At 34.4% G+C, this 25,976-nt stretch overlaps 1 protein-coding gene and 2 long non-coding RNA genes across 13 annotated transcripts; all 3 read left to right on the top strand.

Annotated features, from left to right (window-relative positions):
• The first annotated feature begins 243 nt into the window (after positions 1-243).
• Positions 244-2,326, top strand: LOC121174660 (uncharacterized). Its single transcript, XR_005890914.1, has 3 exons — positions 244-342; positions 1,683-1,932; positions 2,036-2,326. It is a non-coding gene; the product is annotated as an uncharacterized lncRNA (long non-coding RNA).
• A 158-nt stretch (positions 2,327-2,484) lies between these two features.
• LOC102668133 (uncharacterized) lies at positions 2,485-5,756 on the top strand. The gene is made up of 4 exons (XR_413435.4): positions 2,485-2,549; positions 3,557-3,605; positions 3,684-3,872; positions 5,538-5,756. It is a non-coding gene; the product is annotated as an uncharacterized lncRNA (long non-coding RNA).
• A 4,267-nt stretch (positions 5,757-10,023) lies between these two features.
• LOC121172728 (putative disease resistance protein At3g14460) lies at positions 10,024-18,504 on the top strand. 11 transcript variants are annotated; one of them, XM_041014386.1, is made up of 7 exons: positions 10,024-13,846; positions 14,118-14,362; positions 14,915-15,047; positions 15,991-16,317; positions 16,447-16,564; positions 17,077-17,278; positions 17,840-18,504. In XM_041014386.1, the coding sequence occupies exon 1, from the start codon at positions 10,110-10,112 to the stop codon at positions 13,824-13,826; it is 3,717 nt and encodes a 1,238-aa protein (XP_040870320.1). In that variant the 5' UTR covers positions 10,024-10,109; the 3' UTR covers positions 13,827-13,846; positions 14,118-14,362; positions 14,915-15,047; positions 15,991-16,317; positions 16,447-16,564; positions 17,077-17,278; positions 17,840-18,504. The 11 variants fall into 11 exon arrangements, with proteins under 11 accessions (XP_040870320.1, XP_040870326.1, XP_040870327.1 ...); XM_041014392.1 differs by having other exon boundaries at positions 18,111-18,504; XM_041014393.1 differs by having other exon boundaries at positions 16,039-16,317.
• The last annotated feature ends 7,472 nt before the right edge of the window (positions 18,505-25,976 follow it).

Raw genomic sequence — 25,976 nt, forward strand, 5'->3', positions numbered from 1 at the left:
AAACTATAACATATTTGTCCCTGTTTTAATCCTTACCCAAATAATCTTCCTAGCAAGTGAGAATTACTTGTCTCAATAGTATTATGCTTTCAGATAGTTAAATTATAATTGGCAGTATCAAATTTCAACTTGTGGCAGATTAACATGATTTTTGGGTCTTTTAATTATTAGTAAAGATCTTTATTTTAGTGTTGGACAAAACAAAATCTGTATGCTAATTATTTGGTTGTGATTTGTTTGCAGGTTTGCAATGCTTTTACTGATATGGAAAACCCTTCACCTTGTTAGCGTTTACCTGATGGCTTCAAAAGGGTTCGGGTTCCTCATTTAGTTAATACCAAGGTAAGCTAAAAGAAGCCATAGTTATCTATTTCTCAGTTTATGTAGTGGTTAGTACTTAGTTAATACTACTCGAGCTTATAATTATTTTCAGTGAAGAGCGAAGAAGGCATAGTTATTCTTGAAGAAGCTCAGTGAGCTGCTCTTCTCTTTCTATTTAGCAATGCTATATCTATCTTCCATAAAAAATTATTATTATATATTGGACTTCATCTTTTTAAACAAAATTTAGTTTAAGTTTATGGATAAAAAAATATAATTTAAAAAGGAAAGTTTATTGACCATATTTATAAGTAATTTTTTTAATATTTTGACGTGTAAGATTTTAATATTTTTCAAATATTTTATTTGGTGGATTACGTAATAAAGGAAAGTTTTTTAGTATTTTAAAATATTTTATTTGATTGCATACGTAATACGTTTGCATAGTGAGTATATACATAAATAGTATACTGGATTGATGCTAATAATAAATTAAAAGAGCATGATGAGTGCATAGAACAAAGGGAGTTAGGAAAAAAAAGAAGTCATTTTTTCCTAATTAATTGTTCCTTTCTACGTTTCATATGGGACATCACTTATATAAAGTAATTCGTATTCTGTCAAATTAAAGAAAGAAGCTGTAAAGGAAAACTTAATTATAGAGTAAAAGTATATAGGTGTGTGCCTATCCCTTCTCTTTTCCATTTTGGTGAAATCATTTTATTCATTTTATTTGAACTGTACAACTGATCCAGATTGTTGTGTCATGTGTGATTTATCATTTAAAATAGAAACTTGCTTAGAAGTAGGAGTCTTAGTGTAAGTGGTAGCTTAGTACTGGTATGGAATGACAGATTTCACTTCCTTTTATTAATAATCGTATACAAGTACATATGAAGATTTTAAGAAAAGACTTAAATAGTTTTTTAGCCCCTATAATATATACAGGGTTATTTTCTTTTTGTCCTCTTAAGATTTTTTTTTCCGGTTTTTGTCCTCTTAAGTTTTTTAGCTACACTGGATCTAGTTGCTTCTCTGGGCTAAGATAGGACCATAGGATGATTTGGCTAATTCATTATGAAATATTGGTCAATGCAACTTGGAATATGCTTTGCCCTTGGAGCTAGCAACCTGAAAATCGCAATTTGTGATCACGAGAAAGATGTGTGTTGTCCTTCTTGTTGATTTTGAAAAGAAAAAAAAAAGAATGTGGCAACTTATGCAGAATTATATGACGTGGTGCTTACCTATGTTAAGTGGGCTCTCGTAATAATTTTTCAAATTTAAGTATAAAGTTTTGAATATTTCCTAATGATAATTTTTATCCTTGACTAGAATTACATATCAATCTCTTCTTGCAGCAAATTGTCTTTTTGCAGACTGTTATGGGGGATACCATTGGAGACCCTCTCAAAGATACTTCAGGCCCTTCACTCAACATCCTCATCAAGCTCATGGCAGTTGAGTCGCTTGTCTTCGCACCATTTTTTGCCACTCATGGTGGTCTGCTTTTCAAGATCTTTTGATTTGAGGGAATGCAACCGTACTTGGTAGAGTTTAAATTTATTACATTTTCGATTGTTGGCAGATTTTAAGCTGTGATAAAATGAGGTGAATTTTAAATTTATTACATTTAGCTAGAAGTTTAGAATCCTGAAGGTAAGTGATAAGCATTATATTGAATTGCATTGTATATGTTCATGTTTCTATGAAGCTTGCTGGACCTGAAAGGGAGAGGCAACTATCAGATACAGATGTCCAATCAGCTGTGTGGGAGGTCTGTGGTGATTCTGGAGCTTTACAATTGCTTGTTGATCTTCTTCATGTGAAGTGAGTGTCAGGAATTAGGTAACCACAACTGCTGATAGGATCATGTTAATTATAATCTGAAATGTTATTTGCCTTATTCCTAATCTGTATACTTGTGATTACAACTTCTTTTATATTCAATGCACCTTATACCAGTTATGAAACCAAATCAAGTTTAGAATCTTTAGATGCAGACCTTAGTTGCCTCAACAAGCTCGACTGGTATGCCACCTGTTGTTTGATATCTTCACCTGTTGTTATATATATATATATATATATATATATATATATATATATATATATATATATATAGCTAGTAGCAGTGTTGCTGTTCTTAATATTCCCAGGTTGTGGCAGGAATAATGTTCTTATTAATATTCTCATGCATGGATCTGATTCGGATCTTCTTTCTTGATCTGGTTAGTCAAACAATTTATATGTACACTTGCTAATCATAATTTTATAATGAGTTTTTTATGCACCGATTGTAATCTTAAGGTATGATTAGGAATATTTTGTATCTTTATCTTTATAATAATAATAAAAGCAAATAAGTTTGAGAGGGAAAACTTATGCAATTAAATTGTTCATTTTTAGAGATTTTATTCTTTATTTGTTAATTCATAGAATTATATTAATATAGTAATTAAGGTAATCAGAATCATCTTATAATTTGAAATAATTTAATCAATTGTAATTAGTAACTTAGGTATATGTTTTAGTTAACGTTATTAAGATGGTTTTAAACTTTTTATATAAATATAGTAATTAAGGTAATTAAAATAAGTATATTTTCTAATTTGAAATAATTAAAGTCATTATTGGTATATGTTTTAATTAAGGTAATTCAGATTATTTTAAATTTCTTATTATAATAAAATTATAGGGACATTTTATGCACTTGAGCAAGAAAATTTTAGAGAAACTTTTTTATATTTTTAATTCATAGAATTATATAAATATAATAATTGAGATAATTTGAATAATTATATATTCTGATTTGAAATAATGAAATTAATTATTATCCACACATATATATGTTTTAATTAAGATAATTTAGTTATAAAAAAATATTATTATTTCTTTTTAATTTCTTAATTAAATTATTTTGTTTCTTAATTAAATTAATTATTATCCACACACCTCTTAATTAGTATTTTATTTCTTTTTAAAAAATATAACTTGCATTTAAAATTAATCACCCCCATATATGATTTTGTCAAACTCGGGCCATGTATAGGCCCAAAACATAAGCCGTAACTTGTTGGGAGGTTCATTATAAAATGGGAAGAAAGTAGTATTAGGGTTTTATATTACGCATAGTGTGGTAGCCGCAGCTAAGCTTGTTTCCGTTGCCGCTTCACCCACCGTAGCAACCATGGTGGAATCAACTTATGCTTGCCCTAATTTGATTTGTTTTGTGCAGATCATTCCCGAGAAGAATCGTAAAGAGATCTACAAATACATCTTCCAAGGTTCGTTAGTTAACGTTGTTGTCTCTTGTTGTGCTTTACGGTTTTGTTAAAATTGTAAGGTGTGTTTGTTTGATTCAGAGGGAGTTTGCTTTGCGAAGAAGGACTTCAATGTGGCAAAGCACCCAGAGATTGATGTGCCGAATCTGCAGTGACCGTGAGAGGAGATTCAAATCCAGAGAGTAGGCCCATCTCGCTTTGACGGAGAGAGGAGATTCAACAGTGACCGTGATGGATACCGTGGAGATCCACGCAGACCTCATTTTTCAGGTAAATTTTAAAGACTCATTTTTATTTAATGAATACAGTATTATTTAATTTTCCTTGTTTTTCTATTGTAATAGGAAATAAAAAAGGCAGTGGAAATGACTATTTTTATATTTATAAACAATTCAATGTTTGAAGTTGAATGTTTATTTTTGTATTTATAAATATTTGTTCTATGTTTTCTGAGAGAAAATTCCTTTCATAAAATTTGGACAAGTAAAATTACACTCTTAATTTTAGTTGTATAAATTGTCAGATATTTTCTAATAAACGTATTATATTAACTTATGTACTATATTTTATCTATAAGATTTTCGATGAATCATATGCGTAATTTTTCTTCCTAACACCTTGTATAAAGACTTAGAAGAATAAAGAATTTAATTATTTATTCTTTATATTTACATTTATGTTCTTGATAATTTCAATTTGACATATATATAATAGTTGTTTGTTAGACATCATTATCATTTTTAATTATTTCCCATATTTTATATCATAAATCTGTCAAAATTAGTGTCACATGTCAAATCCTTCATATTTATTACCCGTCAAGCTACTTTTTATCAAAAAAAAGTCCTATATAAAAATGAATTACATTTTTTATTGCCCCGTTCAAATTCTTACATTTTATATATAACTCAATAGTTTATAACAATGATGAAGAGATGATTTTTTAAAATTGAAGATGGGCTAAATACCCGATAGAATGATTGATTACAAACTAAAAGAAATACTAGCCCATTCTTCTAAGACGTGTGTTTTTTGGTCCACATCACCGAATGATTACTATACTATACATAGCATTCATGCCTCCTTTCATTTAATTTTATGGCCCTCTCTTTCTTTTATTGCCGATAATTGAAAAAGTTTACATCATTGTTTTAGATATTTGAAAAAATTAAAATAAAAAGTTGTAAGAAAAACTTGGGCCTCTCGTTCAGGATATTTTGTCACGCATTTACAGAGCAACCCCTCACCCACTATCATTTGATGATGTGGTCGTTTCACCAACCCAAAGGGCAATGAACCAAAACTTGTCTCTAAATTCACTGCAGTAACAGGAAACTCTTAATCACTACTATGACTTTTTAATTAAATTTGTGGCAAATTGGTTAGTGTCCTTGTTATCCTTGTAATGAAATAAGGAGGGATATTGTGTATAATTTGAAGTAATCTTAGGGATGTTAATGTAATCTGCCAACTAATATCACATTGACAAACAATAAGTTTTATTGTTGAATTGCCCGTATTTGGTAATCAAATTGTTATTCAGAAAAAGACTTCAGACTTTTAGACTATAGTCTTTATGTAGAAGCTTCTTCCTTTGCTCTCTGGACAACATTTTGGCCCTCTTATCATTTTCGATCCTCATACTTAAACTAGGTATATTATTTGCTTCTACCAGTGCAAAAATCAAATCATATTGAAAATTTTGGCTAGAGTTGGGCATGATGACTTCAAGTTGAGAGAAAATGTGTTGTTATTTTTATCACTTTTTATTATTTTGATATTTCTCTAATCTCTAGTTAGGAAAACCCATATTCTTTTTTATCTATGAAGTAGCATTGTCCTAATTTTGATAAAGAATTTGTAGAAGTTCTTGTGATGGCCTACTTTGACATGTCAAGTTTTCCTTATATGTATATGTTTTAACTCTGTTTGCAGGGTGGTCCTGGTGGAGGGCCTGATTTTGGTCGTGGTTCCGATGGTTATGGTACACCAATTAGTCCAAACATTCCTTCTTAAATATAATGTTATGTGCTCTAGTTTTTGCAATTTTGGCTGTCATTGGAGTTAATAGTAGTTGTTCCCTTCTCCCAATAGTTGCTCGATATGTCAGACAATTTACTTATTCGATTATTTATGCAATAAAGATTTTGATCGAGTGTCTGTTATAATATATAGGTTGACAATATTGTTTCTGTTGGATGATTGGTGGTTTATAAACTGAAAATTGGTGGGAAAAGCCTTAATTTTTATTTCAAAAAGTAACTTATGTCTAATGGTTTATAAATTGTTGCGAATAAGATGGTAAATTTAACACGTGACAATATTCCCAGGGCGATTATTTAATAATAAAAAAAAACCAAAATCAAAAATCCAAAAAAAAACAAAAGAAAAACTATCTAAGACGGTTATTTAATAACTGTCTTAGAATGATCGAGAAACTATGACGGTCATAAGAAAAACCGTCGTAAAAAATTAAGTTCAAAAAGGTTATTTTAAGACGGTTATTAAGAAGAGCTGACTTAGAATCTCAAACATACTAAGACGGTTATTTAATAACCGTCTTAGATTTTTCATGTTGTGGACTCCATTTTAAGACGGGTGACATGAAAACCGTCTTAGAAAGTAATAGTCACTAAGACGGTTAGCTTTGAGGACCGCCTTTGTAAGATGAACATTCTAAGACGGTTATTAAATAACCGTCTTAGAAAACATAATAATCTACGACGGTTCATAAACCGATGTAAAAAGTGTAGTACCAATTTACGACGTTGCGTTCTAAGACGGTTCAAAACCGTCTTAGAAGGTCTTCTAGAACCGACTTAGAAAACACAATTTGTAGTAGTGTTGGTTGTCAACAAAAATTTCAGTTTTGTTTTTGTGTATCATAGACATCTCCTCCTCCATTCCAATTTTCCATTTTGGATCTTTTAGTGCTTCCTCACAACTAAAAGGTTCATAAATTGCTATATTACATCTTTGATAGATGTCGAACAGTGACCTTTTTCCTCTGATTGGAAGGTCATCTCCTAATTCATTATGCATAAGCTCTGTTGTTTGTTCTCCAGGATGATTGTCTCCACTGTTGAGGAAAAACCCACCTGTTTGTGAGTTGTTCCAATCCCATTTCTTACCTTCATTGAAGTGCATGTCTCTTGTGACTGTCATCTTTTTAGTTTGAGGATGATAGACTTTGTAGGCTTTTGAAATTGAATTGTAGCCCACAGAGATGCCCGAAATTGATTTCTTGTCAAGTTTGTCACGCTTAACTTGTGGAACATAAGCAAAAAAAACACAACCAAACACTTTAAGAAAGGTTAGTGAAGGCTTAAACCCATACCAAGCCTCAAATGGAGTTTTATCATTCAAAGCCTTGGTTGGAAGCTGATTTTGCATGAAAATAGCCATATTAGCCGCCTCTGCCCAAAATGTTTCAGGTAGCTCCATCTCATGCAACATGGACCTAGCCATCTTCATCACAGTTCTATTTCTCCTTTCACTAACTCTATTTTGCTCTGGAGTGTATGGAGCTGTGAGTTTATGTTCAATGCCAGCTTCTTCATAGAATTGATTAAACTTTGATGAAGTATACTCATTCCCATTGTCTGATCTTAGAAATTGAATCTTGCAGCCACTTTGGTTTTCTACCATGTTCTTGAACTTCATAAATACTCCAGCCACTTCATGCTTGAATTTTAAGAAAAAAACCCAGCACATTCTTGTAAAGTCATTTATGAAAAGAACAAAGTAGAGACTACCTTTTCAGTGATGGTGTTCTTTGAGGTCATGCAACATCAGTATGAATTAGTTGCAACTTTTGAGAGGCTCTCCAAGATGATTTTGAGAATAACTTTCTGATTTGTTTACCAAATTGACAAGCATTACGATTTGGTAAATTATCAAAACATTATGGTAAGCCTTTTGCCAAGTCCCTTTTTTTCATATCTAGCATTCTTTCAAGATGGCAATGACCCAGTCTTTTGTGCCAGAGTTCTATGGGATTGACTTTAGTGTAATAGGTTGCATGCACCTCCTCTGTTGGATCAAATGAGAAGCTTTTACCTCTCATTTTAACCCTTAGAACTTCCCGGCCAGCACTGTCATAAATAAGGCAGTGTTGATGTTCAAAGGACAATTTAAATCCATTTTCACTCAATTGACCTACACTTAGCAAATTTTGATCAATGTCAGGTACATAAAGAACATCTGATATTATTTTGGTACCTGAACATGTTGAAATTGCAATGGTTCCTTTTGTAGAAATATAATCACCATTCCTAATTATGACCTTTGAGACATTAGTTGGCTTCAAATCCTTGAATAAAGTCTTATCATTTGTCATGTGGTTCATACTACCGCTATCAATCAACCAACATTCAAAACTACTCCTCATCGAATAACACGTTGCAACAAAAATATAATCTTCTTCATCTTGCTCCACAACTTGGGCATTGGCTTCAGCTTGTTGAAATTTGTTGTTACAAATTACAGCTTCATGTCCAAGTTGATTGCACCTAGTGCACTTTGCATCTGGTCTTCTCCAACACTTGAATGGTGGGTGACCCATTTTTCCGCAATGCTGACAAGGTGAGTAATTTTTCTTTTTACCCTTACCTTTGTTTTGGTTGTTTGCACTATTTTCGCTGCTTGCTGGCTAGTTCTTCTTGACATATTTCTTTCTCCTTGTGAATTCTGATCTGGTTTATAGTAGGATCATCTGAGATCATAACTTTCCCTGGTAAAGACAAGAATGATGGCTTGGAAAAAACTTATGTCAGAATCCATCAGAAATTAAAATGCATAGGTTCCTTAAGAAGAGGCTCTTGATATCAATTGTTGGGGAGATTCGAGGGAAACACCTATGGACCATGAGTCACCACATAAGGAAGTCTGTCACCACACTCTAACCCAAAACCTTAAGATTCAGGTTTATGGGTATTCTCCTCAATTATATGGTGCTCAACTTTTCCACTTTTACCCAATGTGAGACTTCACCTCACACTTGTACTCCAACACATCTCCCCTTCAAGTGTGAGTCTCTTCCACATGGTAGCCTTCCTCTGGAGCTCACGAGTATAGCCATTCTGACCACCTGCAGTACTTGCACTACCGCTACATCTGCGGGGTACCCTGCGCCGCCATCTTACTCCTCTGAGCCGGTCACGAGTATAGCCATTCTGGCCACCTATGGTACTTACACCGCCACTGCATGCTGCGCCGTGCCATCTTACTTATTTGAGTCGGTCACCAAGTCGAACCTTCATCTCTGATATCAATTGTTAGTTTTGTAGCAAAAAAATATAATAAGCAAGGAAAAAGAGAAACAATACAAGGTGGAGGAAATATAATAATTTTTGCTTAATCAAATTATTCTGAGGAGCAATACAATATATAGGAAAACAAATATTAACCACTTATTAATTTCAGGAAAATTGAAAATTAAAAGTGACTTGCTCCTAAAGTTTAGGAATAACTTTAATCCATAACTGAAATGAATAAAAATAAAATATGTAGTTACAAAAGTAATTTAAAGAAATTTAACAATATGACTTGGCCTCATCGGATAGGTAATATCTATAAACTTTCACCAAAACATTAAAGCTTCTTATTCTATGAGGGTAATGCCAAATATTCGTGAACCAAATTAGCAATCACACCTTATATGATTTGAAAAAACAAAAAAAAAAAATTACAGTTCCAGTCTAGTATCTCTATGAAAATTGTCAAAATATAACTTTAACAAGGAATAAAAAAAAAGAAAGGACAAATAAGATAATGTTTGTTTTCTTCTTAATCTTAATATTTTATTTTTCTCCTCCTATTCTTTACCTCAATTTTGTAAGCTATGTAAAACCTGTATGATTTAGAACACTATAAAAACAATGACAAAGGAATAGGAAATAGAGGGTCATACGTAGCAGATTATGGTTTGTCTAAGAAGGGAAGTCCTGATATCAGTCATCATCTATAAACTATAATGCATCAAGCTTATCATTAACAATTTGGTTCTTTTTAGATAAATTTCTTTAAAAACACTTACAGAAGAAAAAAAAAACAAAATGCATTAAGGTTTTTTACTTTTTATAAATTAAAGCCAACTTGCACACCTAAGAACAGTAAGAAGTAATACAAAACAGATATAATACAACTTTTATTTAACCAGACTTCAATCTAAACCATTGAATTTTTAATCAATATATCTACGATGAATTTTGATGGTAGGTACTTCCCCCAGATTCCACGATCAAAAAGCATCCAACCAAGAACATTGTCTTCAAAAGAGGACAAGACACCTACTACCACTACACTTTTTAAAGTAGCCAGACTTCAATCTAAACCATTGAATTTTTAATTAATATATTTAACGGTTAATTTTGATGGTAGGTACTAACGCAAAGCGAGTTAAAAGTGAAGAGAGTTGACTAGAATCAAATCTCATCACACCAGTTAAGCTTGTCGAAAACCAACCCAGTTTATTGCAACCAATTCCTTTCCTTTGTTCTTGACATCATGGCTGAGGCAGTTGGTGGTGCATTCCTCTCGGCTTTCCTTGATGTTGTGTTCGACAAGCTGTCTACAGATGAGGTTGTTGACTTCATCCGTGGAAAGAAGCTTGACCTCAATTTGCTTGAGAACTTGAAGAGCACTCTGAGAGTGGTTGGAGCTGTGCTTGATGATGCTGAGAAGAAACAAATCAAACTCTCCAGTGTCAACCAGTGGCTCATTGAGGTCAAAGATGCTCTCTATGAGGCCGATGACTTGCTGGATGAAATTTCTACCAAATCTGCAACTCAAAAGAAGGTAAGTAAAGTGCTTTCTCGCTTTACTGATAGGAAAATGGCCAGTAAGTTGGAAAAAATAGTTGACAAATTAGACACAGTTTTAGGAGGCATGAAGGGTCTTCCTTTGCAAGTGATGGCAGGGGAGATGAGCGAGTCATGGAATACTCAGCCAACAACATCTCTGGAAGATGGATATGGTATGTATGGTAGGGATACAGACAAGGAGGGCATAATGAAGATGTTGTTGTCAGATGATAGCAGTGATGGTGTACTAGTGTCTGTGATCGCTATTGTAGGCATGGGTGGGGTTGGAAAAACCACTTTAGCCCGATCTGTGTTCAACAATGAGAATTTGAAGCAGATGTTTGATTTAAATGCATGGGTTTGTGTTTCTGATCAATTTGATATTGTTAAGGTCACAAAAACTATGATAGAGCAAATCACGCAAGAGTCATGTAAATTGAATGATCTAAACTTGCTTCAACTTGAATTGATGGACAAACTGAAAGTTAAAAAATTCTTAATTGTCTTGGATGATGTATGGATCGAGGATTATGAGAATTGGAGTAATCTTACAAAACCATTTCTACATGGAAAAAGGGGAAGTAAAATTCTCTTGACAACCCGCAATGCAAATGTAGTGAATGTAGTCCCTTATCATATTGTTCAAGTTTATTCTCTAAGTAAATTGTCAGATGAAGATTGTTGGCTAGTGTTTGCAAACCATGCATTTCCCCCCTCAGAATCAAGTGGGGATGCTAGAAGAGCTTTAGAAGAAATTGGAAGGGAGATTGTTAAAAAGTGTAATGGATTGCCTTTAGCAGCACGGTCACTTGGAGGTATGTTGAGAAGAAAGCATGCTATTAGGGATTGGAATAATATACTTGAAAGTGACATTTGGGAACTTCCTGAAAGTCAGTGTAAAATTATTCCAGCCTTGAGAATTAGTTATCAATATCTCCCTCCACATTTAAAACGATGCTTTGTTTATTGTTCATTATACCCTAAAGATTTTGAATTTCAAAAGAATGACTTGATCTTGTTGTGGATGGCTGAAGATCTTTTGAAGCTTCCAAACAGAGGAAAGGCGTTAGAAGTTGGTTACGAGTATTTTGATGATTTAGTTTCTAGATCATTTTTTCAACGTTCAAGTAATCAAACTTGGGGCAATTATTTTGTAATGCATGACCTCGTGCATGATCTAGCATTATACCTTGGTGGAGAATTCTATTTCAGATCAGAAGAACTTGGAAAAGAAACCAAGATTGGTATAAAGACTCGTCATTTGTCAGTTACAAAGTTCAGTGATCCAATCTCAGATATTGAAGTTTTTGACAGACTACAATTTTTGAGAACTTTATTGGCAATTGATTTTAAAGATTCTTCATTCAACAAGGAAAAGGCACCAGGTATTGTAGCATCGAAGCTTAAGTGCTTGAGAGTTTTATCATTTTGTGGCTTTGCAAGTCTGGATGTTTTGCCTGATTCAATAGGTAAATTGATCCATTTGCGTTATTTAAATCTCTCTTTTACAAGAATAAGAACACTGCCGGAGTCATTGTGTAATTTGTACAATCTACAAACTCTGGTGTTGTCTCATTGCGAAATGTTGACCAGGTTGCCTACTGACATGCAAAATCTTGTAAACTTGTGTCATCTTCATATTTATGGTACTCGTATAGAAGAGATGCCTAGAGGAATGGGAATGTTAAGTCATTTGCAGCAATTGGATTTCTTTATTGTGGGCAACCATAAAGAGAACGGAATCAAAGAACTGGGGACACTTTCAAATCTTCATGGTTCGCTTTCTATTAGGAATTTGGAGAATGTAACCAGAAGCAATGAAGCATTGGAGGCTAGGATGATGGATAAGAAGAACATAAATCATTTATCGTTGAAATGGTCTAATGGCACCGACTTCCAAACTGAATTAGATGTACTGTGCAAATTAAAACCTCACCCAGACCTGGAATCTCTAACAATATGGGGTTATAATGGAACCATATTTCCAGATTGGGTGGGAAATTTTTCCTACCACAACTTGACAAGTCTAAGATTACATGATTGTAATAACTGTTGTGTGCTTCCTTCGCTTGGGCAACTACCATCTCTTAAGCAGCTCTATATTTCAATATTGAAGTCAGTGAAGACTGTTGATGCAGGGTTTTACAAAAATGAAGATTGTCCTTCTGTGACTCCCTTTTCTTCCCTTGAAACGCTATACATTAATAACATGTGTTGCTGGGAGTTGTGGAGTACCCCTGAGTCAGACGCCTTTCCTCTACTCAAGTCTCTTACAATAGAGGATTGCCCCAAACTAAGGGGAGATTTGCCAAATCACCTTCCTGCTCTAGAAACACTCAATATTACAAGATGCCAGCTTCTTGTCTCTTCCCTGCCAAGGGCTCCCATCCTTAAGGGCTTAGAGATATGTAAAAGCAATAATGTATCGTTGCATGTGTTTCCTCTTTTGTTGGAAAGGATAAAAGTAGAAGGAAGCCCAATGGTGGAGTCCATGATCGAGGCCATCTTCAGCATTGATCCAACTTGCCTCCAACATTTAACATTGAGTGATTGTTCGTCAGCCATATCTTTTCCGTGTGGTCGTCTACCTGCATCTCTGAAGGATCTGCATATCAGCAATCTTAAAAATCTGGAATTCCCGACCCAACACAAACACGATTTACTGGAATCACTGTCACTATACAATAGTTGTGATTCTCTCACGTCTCTTCCATTGGTTACCTTTCCAAATCTCAAAAGTCTCGAAATCCATGACTGTGAACATCTGGAATCTCTTTTGGTTTCAGGGGCAGAGTCATTCAAGAGTCTGTGTTCTTTGAGAATTTGCCGATGCCCCAACTTTGTATCATTCTGGAGAGAAGGATTGCCTGCGCCCAATTTGACTCGAATTGAAGTTTTCAATTGCGACAAGTTGAAGTCATTACCTGACAAAATGAGTAGTCTTCTCCCAAAGTTAGAATATCTTCACATAAAAGACTGCCCAGAAATTGAGTCGTTTCCAGAAGGGGGTATGCCACCTAACCTGAGAACAGTTTCGATTCACAATTGTGAGAAACTACTGAGCGGCCTAGCATGGCCATCCATGGGCATGCTTACCCATCTCCATGTTCAGGGTCCATGTGATGGCATCAAGTCCTTCCCTAAGGAGGGTTTGCTGCCTCCCTCCCTTACGTCTCTGTATCTACATAAGTTGTCAAATCTGGAGATGTTGGACTGCACGGGGCTTCTCCATCTCACATCCCTGCAAGAATTAACCATAATCGGATGTCCTTTGCTGGAGAATATGCTGGGAGAAAGGCTTCCTGTCTCTCTAATAAAATTAACCATAGAGAGATGTCCTTTGCTGGAAAAACAATGCCGCAGGAAGCACCCTCAAATATCCCACATCCGTCACATTAAAGTTGACAATAGATGGATTTAGTGACCAAGGATGAGCACCGGGTAATTCTCCTTCTTTGACCTACTTCATCGTCTTCTAAGTCTAACCAAACAAAACTATTTCAGTCAAGGATATCTTTCTTTTCATGTCTTTTTATTCTCACAGTTAATTTATTCATTTCATTCAACAAGCGTTATTACCCTGAAGAAATGTTATCAATCAATGCCATTGTATTTGAACTTTCTCAATATATCGGCAATCATGGTGGTTGTTTCATCTTGTTACATTCTCTGTCAGTGTTCAAAGTGTAATTGGGTGTACTTTGTTTTTCAGAGATGATAGATTGTCCTGTAGAAACTGCACCTGTAATTGGATATGAATTCAACTTTGACGTGACACCAGAAAGCTCATATTTATGCGTGTAAAGCTGATCTTCCAGGGCAAAAGGAGGAGGAAGCGAGGGCGCAGTCAGCTGATGGCAAAGTGTTTAAGATTGTTCCATGGCACCATCTGGAGCATAGCACCAGCAACTCCCTGAGCATACAGGCCTTAAGCCATGACTTGACTGGTTTAGATAGGTAATAATTACTGAATTCAAGACACTAAATTCTATGAGGGTTCATATAAAATTGACAAGGGTTTAGATCTTGCTAGTAATACCAAGGATTCGTGAACCAACTTAACAATCACACCATGGATGATTTGAAATAACAATATAAATTGCAGTTCCTGTCTAACATCTCTAGGAAATTTTCCAGAACATAAGTTCAACAAGGAAAACAAAGAAGATAGAAAAAATAAGACAATGTTGTTTTCTTCTTAATCTTATATTTTATTGTTCCTCCCATGCCTTGCATCAATTTTGTAACCTATGTGAAACTTGGATCATTTAAAACACAATAATTACAATGAACAAGGAATAGAAACTAGAGGGTCTTGGGTAGGAGATTGTGGTCTATCTGAGAAGCAAAGTCCTGATTTCAGTCTTTAACTAGAATTCATCAAGCTTATCATTCTCTAAGCTGATTTATTAGGCAATTGTCTTTGTTCTTTCTCATTCTTGTTTCTTATTTTCCTCTAAATTGGGCTCAGAGCTTTGTTCTTACTCATTGTTTCTTATTTTCCTTCAGATCATATTTTCTAAAGTTGTTCATGTCATTGCATGCAATGTTTGCTTTCACCCAAAGGGGTGGCTTTGATCAAATTGACAAGGATGATTCCAACCTACCTCTGGATACAGCTCCTATTAAGCATGTCACGCAGGTATGCTGTCACATAATTGAAAATTGTTATCATGGCTCTAACTACTTGTTATAAATTCTCTGTCACTACAAGTTTTCATCCGAGTTGGGTTATTATCTTTTTTATCTTTCATCTTTTGTGAATTTTCGTTTTTAGTTTCATGATTTTTTTGTCTTTTTTTAGTCCCAAAAAAAATATTGTTTTATTTTTTGTTCTCAATATATGTAGAATTTTTTAGGGACTAAAAATGAAACAAAAAAATTGAGGGACTATAAACGAAAAAAAAAATTATGGACTAAGACCCATCAAAAGATTAAGAAGGACTAAAACAGTCACAAAAGACTAGAGACTAGCAAGTTAAATAAATCCTATTGATATTATTTTATTAATATTGTGCTACAGGAAATTTTAAATTTATAATTTATATTATAATACAAAAATATTTATCTTTATTTATATTCTTTTGAAAATATTAAAATTCAATTTAAAAATAAGTATGAAAATGAAAAATTAAACAGAGATAAAAGTTTTATAAAAAAATTTAAAATATCTTGTTGAAAAAAAAACTAAAAATACTTTAGTTGAAGAATAACTCTTAAAAAAATATTTTCCAATACAAGAAACTCATTTCATTTCAGATAAAACTATAAAATTTACTATAAAAAAAGGCAACTAATGTGTTTATCCGTTACTCACAACACAATTAAAATATAGCTGTGGACTTAAGTTTTTCGATTCGACATTAACTACAAATAAAAAACAGTATTAGTTAGATAACGATCATTTTAATCTAAAATAGAACTGAGCCAGTTTAAATACTTAACTTACAATCCAAATTAAGTCTGTGGTGACAATTGCAAACAAATTAAAAACTGAAATACTACTACACATAAAAGACAAAGCCCCAACATTTTTTTAAATTTCAATTCAAGGTTTAATCATCCAATTTTTCTCATAAACGCAGACTTCTTCCTTGCATGCATGCAATTTTTCCTTCCCTTGTTTTCTCTAGGACAAAAGTTATCACAGTGAATACGTGACAATCTACCCTCAAAACTCTCAGCATCAATCAAACAGTCACAAGAAAAGGCCATGAAACACTATGATGCTAATGCCACAAAATGGTGGCAGTCGCGGTGATGTCCATGTTGAGGATAACCAAAACATGTCCTTTCCGTCGTGGGAGGGAACCTTTATGAGGTGCTTCAGTGAAATAAATGAAAAGCTTGCTAAGAACATTGACACTGATGGATTTCATGGCGGTAGCACTTCTGTATCTGTACTCAAACAGGTATAACTAGACCTTCACAATTACATTACCTTCTTGCCAATGTTGCTTTTGCAATTATGTTTTTTCTTTTTTTGTGAATACTTTTGCAACAATGTTATAACCACATCTTTTTCCCCCTTTAAATTTCAGGGTGACCAAGTAATAATTGGCAATGTGAGGGATTCTCGTGCAGTTCTTTGCAGAAGAGCACCTGACAATCGCCTTATTCCTGTTCAACTTACTGTTGACTTGACTCCAGATATTCCAAGTATGTTTTGGTATTACCTATTCTTAGTTTCCAAATCTTACAACCCTTTTGAGTTTATTTGGTTAAATTGTCTAATTAAGCCATATTCATTAAGAACTTATTAGATGAGAGCTTCTTTCAGGACTTGTTTGGGTAAGTTTATCCAAAACCACTTATGCACATACTAGTTTGTAAAAGCTCTCTCATCTTTTAGAGAAACTATACAAGAGAGTTTCTACAATTTAGCTTATGGAGAAACTCATTTCATTTCTTTTTCTTATTTTATTTCTCCTAAAAGTGCTTCCAGATAAGTTTATCCAAACAGACCCTAAAAGCTTGATTGTATAACTTAGTAAATAAGCTAACCAAACTTATTTTGATAACCTTCTTTTTGAAATTTAATTGAAATAAGCTAAAAATATTCTACTGAATGGCCATATGCTACTTCTACAAGTCCAAATAAGTTTTATGAAATTCTTCCTAATGTCCCTTGGTCTGTGTCTAACTAGCTTTTCTTCCTCAATGTTACTCAGGAGAAGCTATGAGAATTTTTGCTGTAGAAGAAGATCCTACTGTAAACAGAGTATGGATGCCTAAAAGGGACTGCCTGGACTGGCTATGGCAAGAGCCTTTAGAAATTTTTGCCTAAAAGACTATGGTGTCGCCTCAGTCCCTGATGTGTCTTAAAGAAAACTTACCAAGGAGGATAAGTGTGTGGTTTTGGCTTCTGATGGGGTAAGCATTTTCATATCAGGATGTCAACTTCGAATTTTGGATTTTGATTCTTGAGTAATCAGTTACAGGAACAGAACAATCATTTTTAGTGTTTAAGTTATGCTCATTTCTCGTATTCCTCTCAATCCAAATATGTTTGCAAATATTTGATCAAATAGTGTAAGAAAAGAAATAACCAAGAAGGTTAAATGAATTAACAGCATGTAGTTTCCACACATACGTGTTTAGTTCATATTGGACAAAAATTAGATGCAGTTAGTTCTGTAAGTGCTTTCGTTGTTGTCTTTCAATTAGAATTGGAGTTTCACCTAGTAAATTCGTGTAATAAAGGTTTCAATTAAAAGTCAACATAGACTACTAAGGTGGAAATCCAATTTTGATTGAAGAACAATGTTAAAAGCACCTGTAAAAACTGTATCTAAGTTTTGTCCCAGCATATTTGGCACAAATAATAGCTTATTTTTATCAATTTCCTAAGAGAGCTTTTAATCAATAAACAACAACCAATTAACTTCTCAAAATTTATCCCAACCAATAAGGTCTAAATTTTATTTCTTGCAGATTATGGATTTGCTAACAAACAGTGAAGTAATAAACATAGTTGCTTCAGCACCAAAAAGGTCCGTGGCAGCCAAATTGTTAGTAAACCATGCTGCTCGGGCTTGGAAATATAAGTATGGTTTCAAGGTTGATTATTGTTCATCCATATGCTTATTCTTGAAGGATTAGCCTCCTTTAACCCAATCCTGATCCAAAGTTAGTGGGAACAATAGACATCCCTTGAAGCACCTGCATTTCTCATAATCTAGACTTGTAAATACTGAAATTGTAGATATGGCAAGAGTATGGTAGAATCAAAAGGAAGAATGGGATGCTCTTGGAGGGTTCTCCAGAGCCAACTTTGAATCATAGATTGCAATCACCTCAGTACCTCAAGGAGGGTTGAAGCTGATCACTAACTCAGCCAGAAACTCCCCGAATCCAAGGGCTAGTGCTACTAACAAGTTAACAATTTTACGGCCAGAAGATTTTGCTTTTGACACAATCCCAGAAGATGGCAATTATTTTAGCCTTCTAATTCTGGTGTAATTACGTGCAAGACTTCTTTTCTATCTGCCTAAGACCAACATTGATCAATTTTAGCAGTCTATATTATGGTACCATAAAAGTTTTCTTTTTTCTGGCTTGGGTTCTAAAGAGTTCAATGAAGAACTAAGCAGCACCTACTTTTCTATTTATCTTCAATTATTTCCTAGTGTTCTGTGTTGACACTAACATTCAGCATAAAACATTACTAGACACTAGAACCAGAGGATTTTGGAATTTTACATACCAAGAATATAGTATTAATAGATTGCCGATAATTCAGAGGGGTTATACTATTGCTGAGCATTTTGAAGTTTAAGAATGAATCTACAAAAGTAAAAAGTGATCCAATAACAACCCAGAGTAAGGTTTATTTTTTTAAAGCCGAAGGAAATGAAATTATATCAATAACTTCCAGAACTTCTGGAAAGAGATTACAACACCAAAAAAATGCTATTTGGCCGAAAAGCATGCCTTAGAATTATAAACAGCAGCACCAAAGTTGGAAAAAAAAAGGTTAAAATATATTTTGTATTTTTAATAAATATTTAAATTTTATATTTGTTTTCTGATAAAAAAATTACGTTGAGTCTCTAATAAAAAAAATTCATTTTTCGTTAGTCTTTTCAAATAGGCTAATAACAAATAAAAAATAATTATCATGAAAACAACACATAATTTTTTAATTTATTATGGACTAAAGTAAAATATCAACGATAAAAAAACAAAATATTTTTTATTTTATCAGAGAACAAAAACTAAAAAAAAAAAATATTAATACCTAAACATAAAATTAAAATATTTATTAAAAATCATACAAATATATTAGCCTAGAAAACAAAATAAAGGCAGGCCTCCTAACAAATTAACCATGATGAAAAGATACATCTTTGAGGGACCACCATATGTATTTTGCCTCACCACGTGGAGCTTCTACAGTTCACCAGCTGATTGTCTTCATATAAGCAGCGCCATGATACATCAGTAACAAGCATGAGAAAAGATAAAGAAACCCAAACCCATCTTCACTGCTCCCAGCTTTGTCAAGACTTATTTTACCTTCAAAATCAGAGTTTGACTTCATGAAAAGCTTGATACTTAAAAATCAGATCAAAAATTGCGTAACTATTATATCTGATACAACAGATAAACTGTATAAAATTCTGGTGTTGAAATGTGATCCCGTTGAAAAAAGGGTAACTTGAAATAACCCTCCCTTCCCCAACTATAATATTACAGTTGTATAAAAGGATGAAAGTTAGTTAGCATAATCGGCAATTAGTTAGAATTAAAGTTAGTTAATGATTCTGTTAAGCTGAAGTTAGTTACTGATTCTGTTAAGCTGATTTGTATATAACCTTGTATCTCTTTGTTACCTATGAATAAGAATTTGAGAATTCACTTATTACTCATATCTCTTTGTTAATATGGTATCAGCATAGATAAACTTTTACCGCTTTCTCTGATCCCTTTCTAGCACTTCTTCTCCTATTCTTCGATTCTTCGAAGTTCCCCCATGGGTGCCATGGATGATTCCAATCCTTTTCTCATACAAACCAATGAAATCCTGGATTGAGTCTTGTGACTCATCCTTTATCTGGCGAGAATTATAAATCTTGGAAGAAAGCCATCAAGATGGCACTTCTTGGCAAGAATAAGTTCGGTTTTGTGGATGGTTCCATTCTCGAACCTCCATTGGAGCACTCCAGTCATGCTTTATGGCAGCAAAATGATAGCATCTTGGTTTCTCAATTCTCTTACAAAAGAGATACAGATAAGCATTCTTCATTGTTCCACTGCTCAAGCCATTTGGAATGATCTTAAAGAAAGATTTGAACAGAGAAATGGTCCCTTGATTTTATAGTTGAAACATGAACTAGCAACCTTGCAACAAGGTTCTATGTCCATCTCATCCTATTATTCCAAGTTGCGATTAATTTGGGAATCGATTTCTGAATTAAAGCCTGCACATTCATGCACCTGCAACGATATCTGTCCTTGGCACTACTATGCACAGATGGAGTATGCCATGCATTTCTTGATGGGTCTCAATGAATCCTATGGTTCAATTCGAGGTCAGATTCTTTCTATGGATCCTTTCCCTTCTATTAATTGCATTTTTTCTCTAGTGGTTCAAGAAGAAAAACAGAGAGAAATTGGTGCTTCTGTTTCTACTTTCAACTCCACAAATGATGCTTCACAATCTCATGCCTTTGCTGTCAAGGACTCCAAATATCAATTTGATCACAAGTTTAATGCTAATTCCAAGAATCGACCCTTCTATGCACATTGTGGTCAGCTTGGCCATACTCAAGATAAGTGCTTCAAGTTACATGGTTTTCCCCCCAAATTACAAGAAGAATAAGCCTTCTTCTTCTAATACTAAAAGCAAAATAGTGAATCAAGCCTCAACACCCAATTTTGTTCCTGATTTTTATCTCACTGCCAAACAATATGGCCAACTCATGAGTTTGCTTCAAGCACAAACTTCAAATGTTGTTATTCCCAATATTGAGTCTTCTAACACTGGTATGGTCTTGTCTGCTTCTTTAACTAAGTTTCCTCAAAATTGTTGGATTGTTGATTCGGGTGCGAGCACTCACATTGTTTGTTCCATTGATCTTTTTGATTCCTATCAATATGTGTCAAATCATATCGTTAGATTGCCTAATAATGCAACAGTTTCAGTCATTGCAATTGGTATTGTGCATTTATCTCCTTATTTAACTCTGCATAATGTGTTTTTTATTCCCAATTTTGCCTTCAATCTCCTTTCAGTCAGTGCACTCCTTACCAATTCAATTTACTCTGTTTGTTTCTCTTCAAATCAATTTATCATACAGGAAATGCCTCATTGCAAGAAGATTGGTAGAGGGGATCTCCTTCAAGGACTTTATGTCTTGAACCTCAAGGATACTCATTCCACTTTCAATGTTTCTATTTCTGATTCCTGCATAAATGTTGTTTCCAATACTTGTACTCAAGCTATTAATTGGCATAATCGCTTTGGCCATGTATCAGACAATGTTTTAAAAATTATGAGTAATAAAATTCCTTTTTCCATCCCTAATGAGTTTTCCATCAAAAGTTGTTATATGTGTCCTATTGCTAAGTTTCATAGATTATCTTTTCCTTCTGTTAATAATGTTTTTGATAAGCCCTTTGATTTGATTCATTGTGATATTTGGGGACCTTATAAGCATTCAACTTATGCTAATAATCGTTACTTCCTAACAATTGTGGATGATTATTCACGATTTACATGGTTTTTTTGCTCAAAAATAAATCTGAAGCACCAACTGTGATCATGAGATTTTTTGCAATGTTAAAGACTCAATTTGCAACTTCAATCAAATGTCTAAGATCAGATAATGCTAAGGAGTTAGCTCTTACAGACTTCCTAGCATCTCAAGGGACCTTACATCAATTCGCATGTGTTGAAAGACCTCAACAAAATTCTGTTGTTGAGAGGAAACATCAACATTTACTTAATGTTGCTAGAGCATTATTTTTCCAGTCCAAGGTGCCTATTTCATTTTGGGGAGAATGTGTTGTTACTGCTGTTTTCCTTATCAATAGATTGCATTCACCATTGCTGAAACAAAATACTCCATTTCAAGTTCTTCATGGTTCTGCACCTGATTATTCCATTTTGAGATCTTTTGGTTGTCTTGCCTTTGCAGCTACTTTAGCTTCTGAGAGGAACAAATTCTCTCCAAGAGCAGTTCTTTCTGTGTTTGTTGGTTATCCACAAGGAGTCAAGGGGTACAGGTTGTATAACTTGCATACTAGGAAGTTTTATGTTTCAAGGGATTTAGTCTTTCATAAGAGCATTTTCCCTTTTCAAACTTTACCCAATTCATCTCAAGAACCTGGTTTCCTTAATGAATTAGCTATTTCCTTACCCATTCCTGAATCTATAACCTCAAACATTCAACCTAGAGCCATTGAACCCAATACTTCTGAACCTGATCACCTTATTTCCTCTACACAAATAATCTGCCTATTCAGTTATATGATTCTACAGTTGATAATACCATTGGTGCATCATCTACATTGTCTTCTCCTCCATTAAGAAGATCAATTAGAACATCAAACCCTCCACCTTATCTTTCTGACTATATTAGACCACAACCTAGGCAAAGATCTCATCCTATTCGGCACCATTGCTCTCTAGTCCATCTCAACCTTCTTTATAAGGACTTCATTGCTCAAGTTTCCACTACATATGAGCCACAATTTTATCATCAATCCATAATGGCGCCAAGCCATGACAGCTGAGATCAAAGCTTTAGAATCTAATAACACATGGACCTTGGTTCCCCTTCCAGCTGGAAAACAATGCATTGGCTGCAGATGGGTGTATAAGGTGAAATTCAAACCTGATGGCACTATGGATCGCCACAAAGCCAGATTGGTAGCTAAAGGCTACACACAGCAGGTTGGCATTAACTTTTCTGATACTTTTTCTCTAGTTGCTAAACTTACATCAGTTAGAGTTCTTTCGGTTGTTGTAGCTGCTAAAAATTGATCAATCTTACAACTTGATGTGGATAATGCTTTCCTTAATGGCAATCTATTTGAGGAAGTATATATGGAACTTCCAAAAGGGTACAATTCAATTGATAAAAATCTTGTTTGCAAACTCAACAAATCCCTTTATGGCCTTAGACAAGCCTCTAGACAATGGTTTTGTAAATTCTCAACAACATTAATTGCTAATGGTTTCTCTCAGTCAAAGAATAACTATTCTCTCTTTACCATTGGCAAAGGTGCTTCCTTGGTTATGTTGTTAGTATATGTAGATGATATTCTACTTGCTGGCCCAAGTGTTGCATGTGTTCATTCTATTCAGGCCAAACTTCAAGCTCTGTTCAAACTAAAGATCCTTGGTCCCTTAAAGTACTTTCTCGGACTAGAAATTGCAAAGTCCAGCAAGGGAATCATACTGACTCAGCGAAAATATGCTCTTTCCCTGTTAGAAGATACTGGCTTCCTTGGCTGAAAACCATCTTCTCTTCTAATGGATCCAAATTTAAAGCTCAGCATGCTCAATGGTGAGTTACTTACTAATCCCTCAATGTATAGGCGTTTACTTGGTCGCCTAATGTATCTAACTATTTCAAGGTCGGATGTTACATTTGTTGTTAACAAACTGAGTCAGTACATGCAAAATCCAAGGACACCTCATCTAGATGTTGTGCATCATCTCCTCCAATACATCAAAGGTACTCTAGGTCAGGGTCTTCATTTTCCAACAAGTAATTCCTTCAACTTGTCTGCCTATGCAGATGCTGATTAGGGAGGATGCTTGGACGCACACAGATCAACATCTAGTTCTTGTGTTTCTAGGAGATACTCTAATATCATGGGAAAAAAAAAACAACCCACTGTGTCTAAGTCTTCTACTGAGGCAGAATATCGAGCACTCTCCTCAGTATCCAGTGAAGTCATTTGGCTAAGAAGACTTTTACTGCACTTTGAGATTACTATTCCTTCTGTCATGCTTTTCTGTTATAGCAAATATGTTATAGATCTAGCATCCAATCCAGCTCACCGTGAACGATCCAAACACATTGATATTGATTATCATTTCATATGTGAGTTAGTGTAGTCCAACATCCTCAAGCTTGTTCATGTGAAATCTCAACACCAAGTTGTAGATGTCTTCACAAAGCCTTTACTACTTCTAGCTTTCTCTTCCTTTATCCACAAGTTGGGACTCATTAACATTTACTCTCCAACTTGAGGGGGGTATTACAGTTGTGTAAAGGGATGAAAGTCAATTAGAATAACTGGCAATTAGTTAGAATAAGGTTAGTTACTGATTCTGTTAAGCTGAAGTTAGTTACTGCTAAAGTTAGTTACTGATTCTGTTAAGCTGGTTTGTATGTAACCTTGTATCTCTTCATTACCTATGAATAAGAATATGAAAATTCACCTATTACTCATATCTCTTTGTCAATATAATTGTCAAGCTAATCAAACTCCATGATGACATTATGCTCGGTGTGGGAATGCTAATAGCATCATGGCCCTTGGCCCAAGAAGGAAATGTAATTCTTTTGGGTCAGGCATGGATCGGTGGTTCCAGGCTCTTTTGGTTAGGTGTCATGTTGGGCTTTAGACTTTTTATGGGTCAACTGATCAAGGGAATTACTTCCTACATTCCATTTTTTGTTTCTTGCACCTCCCAAAAATCCAAGCAGGCAAAACTACCCCTCCAACACCACCACCACCACTGTAGCCCCACCTCCACCCAACCACCAACACGCAAACAACACCACCCAACACCACCATTGATGACTTTGGTGCAAGGAACAAAGTGAAAATGGAATCGAAGACCAACGAAGAGGTGTAAAGTGCAACCCCATTCTAGATTCATAAATTCATAAGACACTAATTTTGTATACACTTCCAAAATACCTGTTCCAAAATAATAATTTTCATGTTCTAAAATTTGTATTTTAAAATATGTTTCTGGATTACTTATTCCTATTTTTGGAATATGAAAATCTTATTTCATAACAAGTATTTCGTAATAGGAATAAGTAATCCAAAAGGATATTCCAAAATGCCTATTATGGAATATGAAAAATCATATTTTGGAATAGGTATTCTAAAAGTGTAAAAGGTCAAATTTCTCTTTTTCACACAAATGTAAAATCTCACACCCCATTCGCATATGCCCTACCTTATCCCCTCATTTCTCACCACAAATTCCACCGACACCTTCTTCTCCTTCTCTTCATTCCTTTGTGTGTTGAGATCCAAGGTATAGACCAAGGAGCACTACCAGCTACAAATCCCATGAGGACACGGTGGTGTTGGGTGCACAATGGTGTTCGGGGTGTGATTGTGTTGGGGCGTAGTGGTTATGGAGGCTTCATGGCTGGGATTTTTTGGGAGAGGCAAGGACACAGGATGTCTGGTGAGGGGTATTCTTGTTTTTTGGGAGATGTAGGAAGAAAAAAAATGTGGTGCAAGAAGTAATTACCACTAATCAATTGTTTACTTGTGAAAAAACTTGCGAACATGTTTCTGTTGCGTTTAGCAATTGGTAGCAATGACTAATTTGAGGCTATTTAAAAATATTAGAGACAAATAAAATTTCTAAAACAAACAATCAAACTAAACCAAAACTAAAACATAAAAAGGACAAAATATGTAATTTAGCAACAAGAAAAAATCACTTGACTACAAAATCATTTTTTATCACACTCATCCAAACATGTACAGATGTACTTAAATTGTCAAGGATTCATATCCACTTACAACAGTACAAACACAGTACATGATCCCTTGTAAAGGCCCAGCAGCTAGTAAATTTTAATTTTCAATGGTAGGCAAAAAATTCAACCAATCGTTCAGAGCAATGCGTTGCCATTAAGTCTTCTATTCTGGCGAAAATATGCGATACCTTTCATTGCTACTGAAGAATTCTGCTGTACTTGTTAGCAGATGCAATGAATGGCAATTTTTCATATAACGAGTTCCTTTTCCCATGTCAAAGCTTCCAATAGTGGTTTGAATTAAAGGTGTGGTGTACAATTGTCATTTGTCACAGCAAACTACTACAATCAATGCACACCCTATGATGAGAGGACATTGT

The sequence above is a fragment of the Glycine max genome, chromosome 3 (assembly GCF_000004515.6).
Source record: "Glycine max cultivar Williams 82 chromosome 3, Glycine_max_v4.0, whole genome shotgun sequence".
Lineage (NCBI taxonomy): Eukaryota > Viridiplantae > Streptophyta > Magnoliopsida > Fabales > Fabaceae > Glycine > Glycine max.

Excerpts from the sequence above, each read along its gene's own strand:
- LOC121172728 (XM_041014387.1), top strand. The coding sequence starts at position 10,110 with ATGGCTGAGGCAGTTGGTGGTGCATTCCTCTCGGCTTTCCTTGATGTT.